The sequence below is a fragment of the Tachypleus tridentatus genome, chromosome 13, assembly GCF_004210375.1.
Source record: "Tachypleus tridentatus isolate NWPU-2018 chromosome 13, ASM421037v1, whole genome shotgun sequence".
In the NCBI taxonomy this organism is placed as follows: domain Eukaryota; kingdom Metazoa; phylum Arthropoda; class Merostomata; order Xiphosura; family Limulidae; genus Tachypleus; species Tachypleus tridentatus.
In genome coordinates this window covers 133,888,738-133,906,898 of record NC_134837.1, presented here as the reverse complement: position 1 = coordinate 133,906,898, position 18,161 = coordinate 133,888,738, and the positions used below count along the sequence as shown (strand labels likewise).

At 32.0% G+C, this 18,161-nt stretch overlaps 1 protein-coding gene across 3 annotated transcripts in view; it reads right to left on the bottom strand.

The window, feature by feature from the left end:
- Nucleotides 1-1,754: 1,754 nt before the first annotated feature.
- LOC143240993 (alpha-catulin-like) overlaps nucleotides 1,755-18,161 on the bottom strand; it is a 133,449-nt gene continuing 117,042 nt past the window's right edge. For all 3 annotated transcript variants that reach the window (XM_076484380.1, XM_076484382.1, XM_076484383.1), the window contains one exon: nucleotides 1,755-17,372. In XM_076484380.1, the coding sequence (XP_076340495.1) occupies nucleotides 17,214-17,372 (159 nt within the window). In that variant the 3' untranslated portion in view covers nucleotides 1,755-17,213. The remainder of the gene's footprint in view (nucleotides 17,373-18,161) is intronic.

The following is an 18,161-nucleotide window of genomic DNA, read 5'->3' as shown; positions in this document are numbered from 1 at the left end:
ACGTTGACAATAAAGTGTATAACACTATAAATTTCGTTCATAAAATAAGAACAACAGATTTAATCGATTGCTTTATCTATTCTGCCTCTCGTGTTTTTAGTGCTTCCAAAAGACATTTTAAGTGTTAACATAAACATGACTATAAAAGGTGCGAATGAAGTAAAGTATTCATGTAAAGCTGTTCAACATTTTTTTTTTTTGGGGGGGGGGGAGCAATTTATACCACAATAAAGAAACAATATGAAACAGTGTTCTAGAATTTGCAGCTGAAATTAAATGGCAGGCAACTCAGTTTTATCCTATAGAAATATTAGAGGTAGTAACTTAACTCTGATCATTTTTTTCTTACTTGAGTATAAAATGTTCAAATTGAAAATTCTAATTGAATGTTAAAATAGTAAAGTAATTATAAAATAATCTTGTATTCGAAATATAGTTTAAGTGTTGAGACACAAGTACTATATCCAACCATAACTGCGAAAAACACACTGGTTTATAAAAACACATTGAGAATAACAAAAAGACAGCTAGAATGTTTTTAAACTTTACAGTACACATTCTTCAGTACGTAACTATATCATTTAATGTATAAAGTATTATAAAGTTTATAATTTTTTGTAGTTCTTTAACAATAAGATAATGATTTGTTATCAGTTGTTTTTACCTGATTTTTAAAAATATATTTTACCAAACACAAGTAGCTGATATTGACATAACACAAATGTGCCTAAAGATGCAAAGACTTCGTTGATATCACTGGTTAAGTCTGGATCATTGTATGCATTAAGATGTGTTTCGCGTGAACAAACAATTTTATTATAATTAACGTTAGGAAACTTTTCTAGTCATAAGTATGACAGTTTGAAATCAGTATACTGCATTTGAAATACCCGACAATTTAAAAACATACAAATTGTTTTTAATATTTGACTTCTGAGGGCGTATAGTGTGAAAATGATCTTTTAAATGATGCTTCATTCAACTGTGTTGTTGCTATAGTTACCCGAGTTATTTATATAAATAAGTACGTAAAATAAAGGATGCGGTTGATAAAATGAATTTATAATTGACAACCTGTTGGAGCGTTTCTTTGTTAGAGACAACATTTCAGTACATTTTCTCTATTTGTTTTTATTAAGCACAAAGCTACACAATGGACTGTTTATGACGTATCGAAACCCAGTTTTTAGCATTATAAACCTTCAGACTTACCGCTGAGCTCGATACACTTCATATCCAACAGAGGATTTGGTTTGTTTCGAATTTTACACGAAGATACAAGAGGGCTATATACATTAGCAGTTCCTAATTTAAAAGTTAAAGAGTAGAGGGAAGCCAGCTAGTCATCACTTCTCGCCACTATCTCTTGGGTTACTCTTTTTTCTTTTACTAACGAATAGTGGTATTAACTGTACATTATATCGTCCCTCACCTGGCTGAAAGGACGAGTAAGTTTTGTGGGATGGGGATCCAAACCCGCACATTGCGAGTCGAGTGTTCAAACCACCCGGCTATGCAACAAAGGAATTTTCCCGCAGGTTGTTCGTTATAAGTACACCTTACCAAGTAATCCATCTGGTAACTTTGACCTTAGAAGATGAAAACAGTGTTGCCTATTCGTCATGAAAGATTAACCTTCCTTGATCTCAGCCTCCACCACTCTCATACAAATAAACGTCAAGCTTCAAACTTGGGAGTCATTTTAGTGTAAATGTATGGTTACACACACGAAAGAAAACAATATTCATCCATTAAAAGTCATGACATTTATTTCAAGTGCAAGCAGTTGGAACACGAACATAACAGATTGATACGTTACGTCATCACACAAATCACGATATTATCATCCAACATACTTAATTAACAGTTCTAAAGTTCCCATATATTGTGAAGTAGTAGACACACTTTTGTAAGACACATTATTTCCATTAAAGTCTTTATACATAAGTAGTCTATACAATCATGTACAACAAGGCCATTATTTGTTTTGATTCACAGAAACTGGAAGAACTAAACCCGAAACATTACATCTACATTCAATGATTACCTGGCACTATGTTTTATATATAACTGGCAATTCGAAAAATTTCAAAAGAGTGAACGTTCCTTACAAAAAAACAAAAGCAAAAACAGGCTTACTTAAATATATTTATTACTTATATCCTTGTGTTCCTTCAGAATCTTAAAAATATTAGCATGAACTATGATGATAAAGAGAACAATGGTTAATTATACTTTACGATGAGTACCGTTAAGATAGTTACAAGAATTGAAGTCATACTTATAAAATGATAAAAAATCGTATGGTACACTAACCGAAATAAAATGATACAACGATTACATGAAATTAGAGTTTGTTTTTATTCCGTCTAAGGCGCACCAGTAAAAATACTTTAACCATGTAAAACATTTATCACTTATTCTTCGTTATACGTTGCAATTATGTTAACTTGTCAGATGACAAAATGTTGTTGTTTTTCTGCAAGAATATAAAAAGCAAGCACCAAATTTATCAAAGATCAATATTGTAGAACGTAGGTAAAAGTTTTATTCCGGTTTTCAAATCTTTACCACAGGTTTCTAGTGTTTTCTTTCGTTTGAGAAGGCCTTATTATATTCCCTTTTCCTTCAGTTTACATTTATTCGGCGTTTTATTTGTAAAATGATGGCGTAGTTGTTTCATTAAATGCTATAAAGGGCACTTTTTCAATAGCGTAACGTCTTTCCGTTCATCCAGCGATAACGGCGGTAAACATGATACTAAACCACAAATAATTTAACAATATTCAGGGCAACATTTAACTTGATTTTGAGAAAAAATGAGTAGAAAACACTATATGTAAGCTTTGTGAAACCACAATTAGATTCACTGCATTTCTCGAAAAAGCACAAGTGTAATCACACTTCATTACTAGTTTAGCTGTGAAAGTAGATATCACTGCAAACTTGTAGCCGAAGTCAAAGTCATCACGTTTGGTAATATATTCAGGTTAAAGCAGACTTATATCTCTTAACATCTATAATCTTCACTTTACGCGGTTACTAATACTAACAATGTTGCTGAGAATATCATACAGCTTACAACTAAAGATATTCTTTACTAATTTCAGATTATAACAGTTATAACTGCTTATACATATGTTACAGATTCATTTTATTTTTTACGAAAGGTAAATGTTAAAATATTTGTCAGTGATGTTATTTAACACAAAGAATATCATACAGTATGTAACCTAATACTAATAGCTAACCATACAGCTTGGACCTAAAGGAGTTCTCTATTAATTCCTGGTACAATATTAATAATCATAATTATGTCTTACAATCTTTTTTTTTTTTTTCACCATAGATAAAATTGAAAATATCTGTGGCTAATGTTACTTGCTTAATACTGAGAATACCATACATGACGTTCTTAACTAATTCATGGTTACTAATAGTAATAGTGTTACTTATTTAATACTGAAAACACCATAAAGCCTATGCTTAAAGACGTTCTTCAGCGAAATAATGAAAACACCTAAAACAGATGTCATCAGAAACTTGCAAAATATTGTACTTACGTAAATGCTGTCCTTACGACAACTGTTTCACAAAAATTTCTGTACAAGTCATGGTGTTGTACTTTTCTATAAAAGTCATGGGGAGCTACTAACAATTTAAAATATATCAGTTTCATCCATTCTTTTATAAGAAATTTTAACCTGAGAAACAGTAAAATGATAAAATTATGCCTCTTCTATACACTGTAACAACCAGGAACAAGGAAATAACTATTATAATGTATCTTTAAGTACAAGTATATATTTCGCGCACTTAAAAAACAAGCAAATAATTCCCTATAATTTTGTTTACACATGACATCGTTATGCAGCACTTCCATTAATTTGCCCAGAGACTCGGGCATGTTATGGAAATATACAAATAAACCAATATGAGCACTCCCTCGTGCTAGTGGCGTACTACATCACTGGTGGCCATAGGTGAAGCCTACTTAGGTGTAAAGGCAACACTTTCAAAAGCTCAGGCGTCAGACGGGGAGACTAAATGTAGAAACTTTACTTACTTGAAGCAGATATGGTTGCAGAGTTTATAAATGTTGAGTTTGACATACAAAAATGAACTTCGACGTAATCAACTTTTTATTATTGCAATTTATTTTTATAATTCTTCTATTAGAATTGGTGATATAGCCCAAGTTTAGTATTTATTATATATACGTATGTACTTCAGTTTTTACTTAGTTCTACTGGTAAAACATAATATCTTCATCAATTTTAAAATATTTCTGAAAGGTGATTTAGAATTATTTGACAGAAGTACACTATCTCTGATTATTTGAGAAAATACACAAAAATGTTTGATTCATCATAAATTTGATTAGGGCTGTGCACTTAGATTAGTAAATTAGGCTTAATACTTATAATTCATATATACACGTACTTTACGCCAAACTTAGTTGAGACTTTAAATAAAAAGATAAAACAAATAAACCAAGATAATTTACATATAAACATTTGGCCACCTTCTTTACAGAAATTTAAGTATCACCATTTTATAACTAGTAATATGGTAAAATATTTACTTCTACAATACGTAGGCTAACACTAGCATACTTATGACCTAACTTGATAACTGGAAACAATTCACAAAACTGATTTTGTTACAGTAAAATTTTTTTCTTATTATAAGTCATACAGTACCACGTAAGTTTACAAAATATTGTGTGAAGGCCCCTGCAAAATATTATTAAATGGTATATATTTGTAAAGCTAGTCTACTGTTAACACTCAAGATGTTATTGCTTGAATTAAATGTAAGTCGAAGTTACTGTGTAGCTAACAATACAGCACACAGTAAAATGTTTTCTGTTCTCAGTCAGTTTGTAATTACTTGGTGTAGGCTTATGGCTGAAATGTTGCCAGTACATTAAGGTTTTTCTTTGAATGGTTAAGGTATTCAGCATGTTAAGACCACTAAGGCTCTAAAATTAAAGAAACTTAAAACTTGTTAATCTAGCGACGTTAGTTTTTTAAAGTTACTTCCCTTTATTATGACATGGGAACAGGCCTGTTATTGTAGTATATGGCATAACTGTTAGTGTTAAGTCCATGTCAAAACTGTAAGTAACGAATTATTCGGAATTCAACAATATCTAAGAATTAATTAATTTTTACTTGTCATACTAACTGAATATAGTGTTAAGACTATAATAGGCCTAATACTAATGTTTGTTTTTGAATTTCGCGCAAAGCTACACGAGGGCTATCTGCGCTAGCCGTCCCTAATTTAGCAGTGTAAGACTAGAGGGAAAGCAGCTAGTCATCACCACCCACTGTCAACTCATGGGCTACTTTTTATCAGCGAATAGGGCGACTGATTGTAACATTATAACGCCCCCACGATTGAAAGGGCGAGCATGTTTGGCGCGACCGGGATTCGAACCCGCGATCCTCAGATTACGATTCTAACGCCTTAACCCACCTGGCCATGCCAGGCCTCCTAATACGAATTAGGAGAATTTCACAAATTTTGAGAAATGATTTACTATTACATTTTTTAATATTTAACGAACTTGCTAATTCAAATATCTTTTAAATTTTAAGTGCTTCATTATAACAGAAATATGTTATAAGGTCATAATGTCAAAAAAACATGTAGGCTAGTAAGTTTTAATACAAAATAATAACAACCCTATACCCCGAGCGCTTTCGAAAGGTGGACCTTTTTTCTTCTTTATTTATTTAGATCAATCAGTCTTTAACCACTAATTGAGGTTTATATGACCCTAAGATATTTTATTTTGCAAATCAGTATACACTTTTTATTTTGTAATAATACTGAGATTTTTTTTTCGGTATTGCTATAATTAAAGTTTTAGAATACAATAATCTACTGTTTTAAACAAATATCAGGCTTGCATATCGGAGAGTCCTAGTTTGGACCACAAACCCGTAGAGCACACACTGCTATTTCAGCTGTGCGTCATATAAAATTGATTGTAAGTCCAGTTATACAGTTTCAGAAACAGTATACGACTTTTAGCTGCTTTTTCCTACCCTGGACAGCAGGTAACAATCAACGCCAGTTATACCTAGACTCTACGGTTCTCCGACCTAGCCGTTTATAGAACATGCGCATAAAATATCGTTCGAGTTAAAATTACCTAGAACTATCAGTTTTCTATATAAAAAAAAAAAGTCAAGAAGGTAACTTATATTTGATAAGCGTTATCAACCGTAAATACTTGAATAAATATATATTTTGTTTAAATTCAACAATCTGATATTGTAGCCTTTGTGAGAGGAACGTGAACGAGTTTATATTTTTGTATCTCAGAACGGCTGGTATGGATATTAACACTTTTATAGATAAGGAGAAAACAACGTTTCGCCCTTTCTACGTCATCTTCAGGTTAAGAAAGAGAGAGTTTGAATGTGATCTAGGTAGGTCGGAAGGTTATTCTCTCCTTATCTATAAAAGTATTAATATCCATACCAGCTGTTCTGAGATATATTTTAATTTCAAGGGGGTTTCTCGTCATCAAGAATAGCGTTATTTTTGTTTTCTTCTGCAAAGCCGAATCACGTACATATCATACGTAGGCACAATCTGAAATACAGCTTCTCTAACCTTAAAAGCCACCAATAATAGGTGAATCAGACTTTAGTGTATAATTACAGAGACATCGACGAACTAAAACTCTGTTGGGAAACTACAATAGAAAAAGCCGTGTTCATGTTTGAAAATGACTCTTATTTGATCTTATCGACAAAGATAATCTATTCGAATATATATATATATATATTCATCATGCACAAAAACAATTTAACGTGGAATAATTTCCATAATAATACATGTTACTTACAGTTCTCATTTTTGTAAAAACTGTGCTTGGTAACACGTACATATGCTACAAAATGTTTTGTTACAAACCGTGATTTGTTATACGTCACAAATTGTACGTTGTTTTAAATAAACCCGGGAAAGTAACATTTCTTTCCTTCTTTTTTTTTTTATAATTGCAACAAATGTGATAAAACTATTAAATTTGTTGATTTTCCGCATAGACCTTATTTACAAGTCTAGACAAAAAAGCATTGAACTGTTTCTAACATTAAGTGTGAATATATAACAAATTTTGTGAAATGATTTACTATTACATTTTTTAATATTTAACGAACTTGCTAATTCAAATATCTTTTAAATTTCAAGTGCTTCATTAATTAAAAAACTTTCCTTCTATTAAGTATCGATGGTTACTTATTAGTATTATGATGTATTATTACTATTTTTAAAACACAAGCTATAATTGGTCAATTTCAGTATCAAAATTTCACAAACAGTTTGTAGCTACTGTTATTAGGTCCACCCCCCAAAATGTATTCAAGTAAAAAAAAGTATAATACTTCAATACTCATTATCAAGATAATTAGGTTATTATTAAAGCACAACAAAAACTACATTAAATTAAATAAAGAACGCTTATCTTTTGGCACCGATTCTGACATTTATAATTAGGTTTTTACAAATCATACTACTTTTTTTTTCTCCTGTATCCAATAAAGTCTTAATGTTATTAGCTGGCATCTTTAGAAATATCTTCTCATTATCAGTTTCCTTCACACGAAATAATGTTTTACTTTCTTTGCAAAACATCTGTTTATAAAAGTAATATCTTTGTATTTACCTTAACTTCAAACCATAATGAGAAGAGGTAATTAATATTGAACTTTATGTTGTGATAATGGAATCACATTAGTTATTATTTATTTCTTATGTATCAAACTTTTATGATATTTTGTGGCCCAGACAAGTTAAAATATTTTCACTATGTCGTTTAAAAAATAAACCATCATATAGAGTACATCTAGCGTCACCTAGTGGACAAGTTTACAATAAGGAAGTAGTCTCGTTATAATCGAACTCTCGCCAAATCCTGAGAGTCTATACCGAACATAACGAAACCACACGAGAATACGGTTTAAACAAAACTAAAAGTGCAACAATCACACTTGTGCTACTTTAATAGTACTGGTTACAAAAATAACGTCACATTGCACCAACTATTTTGTACATAAGGAAAAACTGCACTTTAGGTCAAAATTCAAACTTTCAAATCCTTCTACGACAACTTTATTAAACCCTTTCTTCACTGCAACTAGGATCAGTACGCGTTTCAAAAACTAATGAAATTTTTTTAAATAGTCAATTAAATAGGGAATAGCAAAATAATTAGTTTTAAAGTCAATAAAACCAAACATGTAAAAAGTAATTCAAAGTTATTTTTGTCACAAACTGTAAAATTATGATTGTTTAGCACCGATTTCTTGTTTTAATTGCTATATAACGTTGTCCAAAATTAAGTTGTTCCCGAACTTAAACCTTCTATATAACTAATGTTTGATTTGTGGAATCAAAGCTCGTTGGTCCTTTATCAGACTGTGCCATGCTTATCCTCACACGTATATTTACTCATGTATTAAAACATAGAAGTTTAAAAGAATTACAATACTCTTTTTAGAACATCTAGGTTATTTTATCAACGTGTTGTCGTTGTGAAGCATTTACGACACTTTGTGATGTTTTGGATGCTTCAGGAATTGAGAAAGCATAACTGACAAAAATTTTATGTGTGGTACATATACGTGAAATATGAAGAAATATTATGCACATTTAGTGAATGCATAAAGAATGACGCTTGACCAAGAAGGAAAATGCATCTCAGTTCCACATAAACTGAGATGCATTTCAGGGAGTATAGAGAACCAACTGTATATTTCATGAACAAGAACAGACACAACTGTAGCCGAAAAAAAGTTATGAGAAAGTTTATGTTAAGTTTGTTAAAAGCAGGAAATGATTCTATATATAAACATTAGAAAGGAAACCAAATATTCTGGATGGAACTTTGAAGGTAAATATGTCAAAACATATACCCACTGATGTAGTGATTGTTAACCTATTTATTACAGTAGCGTATTTAATCCGTATTATTGAGAGCGTAATTGACAAAATTTGTCTATTCACACTTAAGAATTTAGCAAGTTTAATAGTGCTGTTTTCAAAGATACTTTCGATGATCTCGATGTAACCGAGTATCTTAATATATTGAATTAGAGTGTTAATTATGTTGAAAACACACCTTCTGAGTCAATTCTTTAGCCTAACTATAAACTTCCTCGAATTAGTGACTTGTGTGCTCCACTCCTGACTGTATACCTGGATTTAACAAAAATCTATTTGTAACTGGCTTTATAGGTGAACTCCAAATGACTAGCCTCTATGGCTTCCCGTTAGGAGTTGGCACAGTCGACAAGATTTTGGAGCTAATGATATATAGAGTAGATAAGTAGATTTAGAAATAAAGGTAATAAAAAAGTAAGTAGACATGACTACTATTGGCATTGATACTACTACAGATGAGGATATGTGCCCTTGAATTGATAGAAGGTCTGACACCAATTTTGAACTGGTCAGATCACTCAGCATAAGTAGGTCTGTGTGGAGGTACACACTTGATGGGTAGTACATAGTTGAACCATAGTAGACTTGATGAGGGTGTTAAGAGTTTCATTGATGCTGCAAATAAAGCTGCCAGGATTTTGATCTGGAACGATACTCAACAAATAGACATTTTTAAACAGAGAACAGCAGAAGTGAAGTTTTATATTAGGGCTTGTAATGAAAGGTGTGAAACTACAGATTATCAGTATCTAGCACAAAGGGTTATAGAAGACTACAGAACAGAAAGCAAGAAACATCAAATACAATTTGGACACAAATGTGTAGCTTAACACAGCAATAAGGTAAATCAGTCAGAATGTTTGAACATGAGCTACAAGAGTTCGGCAACAGACTGTAGTTTTAGGTTATGCGCCTTATAATAACTCAACCAGAAGTGACCCCTATGGCTATGGATGAGGTTTTCTCCAAAAGTAGTTGTACACAGACCTAAGATGTAGATGTATGCCAAAATGTTAATAACAACTTATTTTTAATTTTGTAGAAGTTGTAGGTGTTTATATCTGAATCTGTTATGCATTTCTTTTGCTTCAATGTTCAGTGTGAAATGGGAGGTATTGTAATTGAACTAAATGCACTCAGTGATAGTTGGTGAACTTCCTGTAAAACACTTACTGGCAGTCTTGTAACACTCTCTAAAAAAGATGAAGACAACAGCACTCAAATGCCTGATGTATGTGGTCTCTTTAATGAAACTGACATGGAGTTTTTAGTATACTTTTGTATTTTTAAAACCAAACTCAAAAAGCTGAAAACTGTTTCAGACTCCCTTAAAAAAAGAAAAAAAGGAAAAGAGAGACTGTGATATTGGTTATAGCTGCATAATTATAGAAAGTACCTGCAATCACTTGAAGAAAAAAGGGATTTCAATGATGGCTTTAAAGACATTTGGGACGAGGCCTGTTCATTGGCAATTGAAAATGGAATTACTGTAGATAGACAGCAAATGGCATACAGATCATGTCAACTCTCTAAACGTTTGACTAAATTCGTAGTTAAGAATAGAAGTGTCATTGATGGGAATGCCTTGTCTGCAGAAGAAGACTTCCAGAAACATGCTTTCACCCAAATTCTGGACTTAATACTTAGCTGGAGTTGAGATTTAGAGATAACAGTCCTATTCTGAGGGCCATTGGTTGTATGCATCCTGGATTGGACACCTTCTTAGACTTACCTGCACTGAAGTCCCTTGTGAAACACTGTGGATGAGACATGTAAAGTGTGGAAGCAGAAGTGAAGCTTTTATGCAAAAATAGTGGAGTGGTATCAGAATTAAAACAAAATAAAACCTGATGGTATCTTTAAGTTTTTAAAGTTTCTGGAATAATACAAACTGGGTTTTCATGAAATGTATAAATTAACTATGATTGCAGTCACAATACCATCTTTCAGCACTGGATACAAACATTCTTATGACAGTGTGTTTAGAAGATCTACTTGAAGAACAGGATGACTGATGAAAGACTCAGTGACTCAGCTATCCTAGCAGTAGAAAAAAATATATTTCTAAATTGCTTGATGTTCAGGACATTACGAGCTGGTTTGACACCTCTCGTGGTAATTTTCATATCACTCCTCACTTTACTACACTAAGTTTTACTCACAGGACAGTCAGTAGTTGCAATATTTGAAGTAATATGTATATTGATATCAAAACAAAATAATGAGTGTTTTTAAAGATAATGTTGATTTTTATTTATTTTTTGACAGATCCATTCTGTACCCTAATCTCACAAGTTTGGAATCTGTGCTGCTTCCTACTAACTCAATCTAATAGTTGAATATCAAAGTCTAGCATTAAGCAACATAGTGAGGCTAAGAATCTAAAGCCAAATCACAAAAGTACTGACACTCCTGAGTATAGTGATGTATGACAAAATCTCTGTGGTAATAAAACTGAGTGTTTAAAAATAAAACAGCTTAGAGGAAATAAAAAGAAAAGCTCTGAGCCTAGTGAGAGTATTGGAAAAAGTACCACTACTAGTGGTGATAGTGAAGTGAATAGTAGTAAATCAAGGCAAAATAAAATAGAAAAAGAACATTTTATATAGATAAATAACCACACAGACCCCTTAGATGACTCTACAACTAGGTCATGCAACAGCACATCCCAAAAGGAAAGTCTGATAGAAAGAGCATTTGCAAGATTAACTGGAGTAACTGAAGTACCTCAGAGAAGTGAAAGTATTGTTGAAGCTAAAATAGATGAGTTTAGGTAAAATGAAGTTTTACTTGAGCTGACAGTTATAGAAGAAGCAGGAACTGATGTTATTGCTTGTGTTAGTAAAGTGTCTGAAAGAAACAAAGTGGGTATATAAGATGTAAATGTATATCAAAGTAGAACTGCCTGAACATATAGCAGTAGTTAAGCCTAGCAATAGAGAAAAATAGCTGTGCAGCAGGACAGTATAATACAGAACCTAATAAGAAATAAACATGACAAATTAAGATAAATGGTTTTTGTTTTGGGGAGATTCTATGTTCATTTTTTATTTTGGTTTTGAAGTTACATTCTTTATACTATAGTCGAAATTGATATTAAGTTCTCATAATCTGTATTTAGTAAACTTACTTGAAAGAGGTTCTCTTTTTTTCCATATTAAAACAGCCCTTTTAAGCACTACTAACAAGACTTTTGTTTAAGATCATACTCATGAGAGTTGCCATTGCCCCCTACCTCACGATTAGAGATGCTCCAGGAAGTTGCTGAGAACATATCTGATTCTGACCAACCAGCCATGAGCATTGATAATGACATGGATGCTAATACACTTTGAGCACACAGTCAATATTCTCCAGCCAAGCAAGTCATAGAATAAGCTAAATGAACCACTCCACCCACCATACCATATACAACCACAACATATGAAGTGAACAATATGCTGCCACCACAGAAACAAGAATCACCAACTCCAGCCATAATTGCAGAAGAAGTACCCATTGTGTTTCAATCACCTGATATAGCCCAACAATAGAAAACTTTTTCCCAATCTATGAAGTTCACCCACATTCAAAGTGTAGCCCAAGAAGGAATTGTCATCAGATGTCACCACCCTCAAAAACATGTCAAATTACTCAAGTTATGGCTCAAGATCACCTTCAATGGCATCCAGATCAACATGTACATCCTCGGCAAATCAGAATTAACAAGTCAGCCATTATCAAAGGAGTTGACAGGAATATTATGCCAATGGAGATCCAAGAAGAATTAGCAAGATAGGGGATCAAAACAACCAGTGCTGACCGAATCAAGGCTGACTGTACAGATGACACCATAAACGATATTGTCAAAGCTGACAACCCCATCGTGGAAGGCTTCAGTCTGTGGTTTCCAACTACCCAGTAAAAGAAGCAAAGAACTACATGAAAAGTTAATGCTAATTTTATTACATCATGTTGCATCTTTATGTAGCCAAGAATGTGCAGTATTATAAAACCTGAACCGATTATGTGCTAATGTTGAAAGTATTTCATTTCACTATTGCTTCTCTAAGTATTTTTTACTTTCTAGGTAACATTGCATTTCAGTGATTTGTAAATGAAGTTTAATTGATCTAAACATTTTTATCTCTGACTGCAAACTCTACAGTGAATACTAAGCTCATGGGCTTTCAAAGTGGAAATTGTTACAAGATTCTTAAAGTTACAATGCCTTTTGTGGTGCCATCTAGTAATAACACCTCACTTTTACTGAAAATATTATGTTTGAGTTATAATGTCTAAAACTATTGAGTGTTTCATTTTTTATTGGATATAATTATTTATTTGATTGTAAAAGTACTTTTGTGCAGAATTTCCATTCCAGATGTTACTCCTTTATATTCTAAGTAGATCAAAAGCAAAGTGAATAAAACCTCACAAATATTATTGAACATCAAAGGTCATAGTTGAAAAAAATGTTACAAGTTGCTCAGGTTTTCTTGCCAAAATAAAAACATCGAAACGTTTTCCAACAAGAAAGTAATATGTAAATATCTAATTTAATTCTGCCCAATATTAAACTACCCAGATAGTACTTTAACATGGAAGTGTACTCTTTTTGAGGAAGTGAACAGGAAATCAGATATTTTTCTGAGAGACAAATTACAGAATTTGTGAAGAATACATTCAATAATTCATACAAATAAAACAAATATTTACCATTAGGTTTGGGCAATGTTCTGTAATTCTGTCAATACTTACAAAGATCCCAGGTGCAGCACTTGAGTAACAACCACATAAAATGCATGTTCTCAGTGAGTAGGGAAGATTTATTATATATTTAAAAATGGGTGGTAAGGGTAGAGAAAGCACTATAGGAGTGAACAACATTTCGACCTTCTTCAGTCATCGTCAGGTTCACAAAGAAAGAAAGAGGTAACTGACCTATAGCTGACCACGTGTTTGAAGGAGGTTGTGTAATTGAGTGTAGGAATGTAGAGGGTGTGCTTAGATATTTGATTATATGTGTTAATGTAGGTATAAAGGTGTTCCTTTGTATTGGTTTATTTTGGTCTTGAGTTGTTGTATAAGTAAGACTTCTTTAATTTTGCATTTGTTTATGTGTGTTTCTTTATTTAGTATTTGGGTGTTTTTTTATGGTTATGTTGTATTTATTTGATTTGTAGTGTTTGAAAACGTGTGAAAGTGACTTTCTGTGTTCTTTGAATGTGGTTTCCATTTTTCTATTTGTTTCTCCAATATAGAAGTCGTGGCAGTTATCACACTGTATTTTATAAATAATGTTGGTGTGGTATTTTCAGTGTAGTTTTTACATAGTATAGGCCTTGGTTTTGTGCCTGGTTTTTGAATAAATTTGGTATTAACTGGAATGTCATATTTTGTTGCTAGTTTTTGACAAATGTTGGTTATTTTTTCTGCTGATGTCAGGAATATATGGTATGCAGCAGTATATGGTTTCATGATTTTTTAAATCGTGGGGTATATTTACTTTTGTTAGTTGATTTTGCTTTTTGTCTAGGTGTGCGTATAATGTTTTCTATGGTTTGTGGAGGAAATTTGTTGATGTTGATGAAGCATTATTTTATTTTGTCTAATTCATCATTAATTTTATCTGGTGAGCATAGTTTTATGGCTGTGTTTATTTGATTTCTTAGTATGTTGAGTTTTTGTTTTGTTTTATGTACTGAGTCCCAAGGAATGTATAGTCCAGTATGGGTGATTTTTTTTGTGGATTTCTGTTTTAAATTGTGTATCGGTTCTTGTACTTTTGAGGATAAGAAATAATATTTGATTGCTTTCTTCCTGTTCACATATGAAATTAATGTTGGGATGTATAGAGTTAATGTGATTGAAAAAATTAAGTATGTATTCTGTAGATGTGAATCCTGCAGTTGTGTTGTCTACATATCTGTACCAATATAGTGGTGGATGTAACACTGTGTTAATTGCTTGTATTTCATCTTGTGTCATAAGAATATTGGCTAGAACTGGTGATACTGGGTTGCCCATGCTTAGGCCATTTGTTTATATATAGTTGTGGTTGTTGAACATGAAGTTTGTCTTCATCATGGTGAATTCTATGAGGGTTGCTAATTGGTTGTTGGGAATGTCTATTGATGGGTTAAGGTCTCGGATATAGAGTTATAAGGCTATCTTGTAGGCTTTAGTGGTTGGGACTTCTGTAAAGAGGGATATGACATCGAAACTGGCCATTAAGGCTTTATGATTAAGTTGATTAAGGTTAGATTTGAAATTCAAGGAGTCTTTGATGAATAAGCTGGCTGATGTTACATATTTGGAGAATGCCAATGCTATGTATTTACCAAGATTGTAATTAAACGATTCATATGTGGACATTATTGATTGTAGTGGGCAATCTGGTTTATGAGGTTTGAGGATGCCGTATACCTGTGGTGCGTGTGAGTCAGTCTTGCGTAGGTAGGAATAAAGTGTTTTTGAAATTGTGTTGGCTTTTTTCATTTTTAGCAGTATTTTGTTTAGTTGCATTTCATGTGTGTTTGTTGGATTTGTGTGTATTGGTTTAAATTTGTTTGTGTCTGGTAGAATGTTTTTCATTTTTTGGATGTATTTATTTGTGTTCATGGAAACAAATGCAAAAATGGAAACCAGATTCAAAGAACACAAAAAGTCACCTTCACACGTTTTTGAACACTGCAAATCAAATAAACACAACATAATCATAGAAAACACCCAAATACTAAATAAAGAAACAAACATAAACAAATGTAAAATTAAAGAAGCCTTACTTATACAACAACTCAAGCCAAAATTACACCAATACAAATGAACACCTTTATACCTATATTAATAAGTATATCCAACATCTAAGCACGTCCTCTACATTCCTACACTCAATTACACAACTGCCTTCAAAAATGTAGTCAGCTAATGAAGAAGGTCGAAACGTTGTTCCCTCCTCTAGTGCTTTCTCTAGTTATACCAGCCGTTTTTAAATATATAATTTTCTCTACAAGTGGATTTTCTGGTCATCAGGGAAGATTTATGTTTTTCTTAATTGGCTAGAGTCTCATCATTTTAGTGTCAAACAGTTTTGGCATTTTTATGATAAATAATGATACTAGGAACAAACTAAAATGTATACCTACAAAGAAACAGCCTAAAACTTGAAAAAATAGATAGCAAATTTTTCTAACAGCAACAATAAATAAATTCTTGTTAAAAAATAGGATAAAACACAGTTTCAAAATTTGAAAAACAAATGAGCTATAAATTATGTTTTCTGTATATATAAAAAAACCTCTTCTACTTTATATTTTATTATAATTTCTCGTAGCTATACCAAAGTTTATTCTTGGGAACCTTCATTTTTAAAAATTGTTACACAACAGTTGGAAATATGTATAAAAGCCTTGTAGAGAAACAAGAACTTGCTCCATATTTTTGTTTACGACATATCATCATAATAAACCCACACAATTATATCTCATGGAAAAAAAAACTAATAGGAATTACAGTTTACATATAAACTGTGCAAGACTATGTGTTTTAACAACACTAACTTGAAATTGTTTTCTTTTTTTATTGAGATTCAGTTGAGAACAGTTTTAAGATTCTATTTTCATTTCAGACACAGTCTTTACCATATTTTATTAATTTAAACTTAACTAGCTGCGTGGTCCAGTTATGCTAAAGGAAATTAATATCACAAAATAATAATAAAAAACATTGCTAAAACACATAGCTGACATATACACACACACACACATTATAAATGTATATAACAAAATATAATATAAATCTTTCAGCAAAAAACAAATAACAAAGTACCACAATCAAATAAACAATATGTTAGTGATATACTGGTACAAAACGTAATATGTTGAGAAATATACGAAGAATTTAATTTAGAAAACACTTTCCAGGTTTAAGGTACAACAAGTGTCCATCTTGTAAAATATAATAACAAATGAATGAAGCCAAAGCTTGCTGAATTTAACAAAATAGTTTTTCAAATCTTGAAACAATAACTATGAGCATGGGGGATACAAATATTATGACTAATTACTGCATGCCAATAAAAATACTAGATATAAGTGAAACAGCTAAATTATATTACAATAAAAATGACACTTTGAAGCCTACTCACTGAGATATTCTTGCATTTTGTTACTGATCTTGTTTGAATTTTGACCCTAAAAGAGTAAAAAAGACACACGAGTACGACGTGGGTCACCCCTGGCCCTTCGTGGGCCCAATCCAAACTGTCATATATTTGGATCTGAAATGCTTGTTCCTCCTTCTTTTATGGGCATTTCTACTGTATTCGGTTCATCATTGAAAGTGTAGTCTTCCAGCTCGTTACAGTATGGAGAAGTGTTTCTTGAACGGCTAGTGCTGCTACTGCCTCTAAAATCCAAGCTGAACTAATAATAGACATCAGACATTTTTATAATATTGGAAAATTGTGTATTTTACTGCAAGAAAATACACATTAAACTAAGGAAACATTCATTGGATTATAAGTAATTTTGTTCTATTTTAATGGGACAAAAGTCAAATATGTGTTTAGACTTTTTGATTAGAAATAAACAGAGACTCCCCTTATGAAACAGATATGTAAGCTATGTAACAAGGTTCATGAATAACAACTAAACTGGTTGACTTAACTTCATTTGTTTATAGAGATAGATGTTGCTGTTACATATTTATATAGTAGATGATGTTAGAAAATTTTGCTTATTTCATATATGATAGTTGAGAGTGTTTGTTCTCAGTACTATCCATTTCAATAGTTAAAAAACCAAAACAACAATTTTTTTGGCATAGTTAAAGATAAAATCTAGTTGGTTGAAATAACTGATACAGATTTTAACTTTCATTGTGTCAAAAAAATTCATTTTTTTACTCTATATTGTGAAACAGTGTTCCTGAAAAAAACAAATAGTTGTAGTACTAACTGCTCTCCAGTGACACAGCAGTACGTTTGCAAACTTACAACACCAGAGATTGGGTTTTGACACCTGTGGTGAGTAGAACACAGGTAGAACAGTTGCAGTTATTATGTTATCACTAACAATAAATAAATAAAGTTGTATAAAGTTACAAAAGTATCATACAGATGTTTAATCCTGTAAAATTAAATCAAAATGTCATGAAGATTTCCAGAGGAAATATGAGAGTTGAAGTCCTAATATAGGTAAGCCTATCAAAAT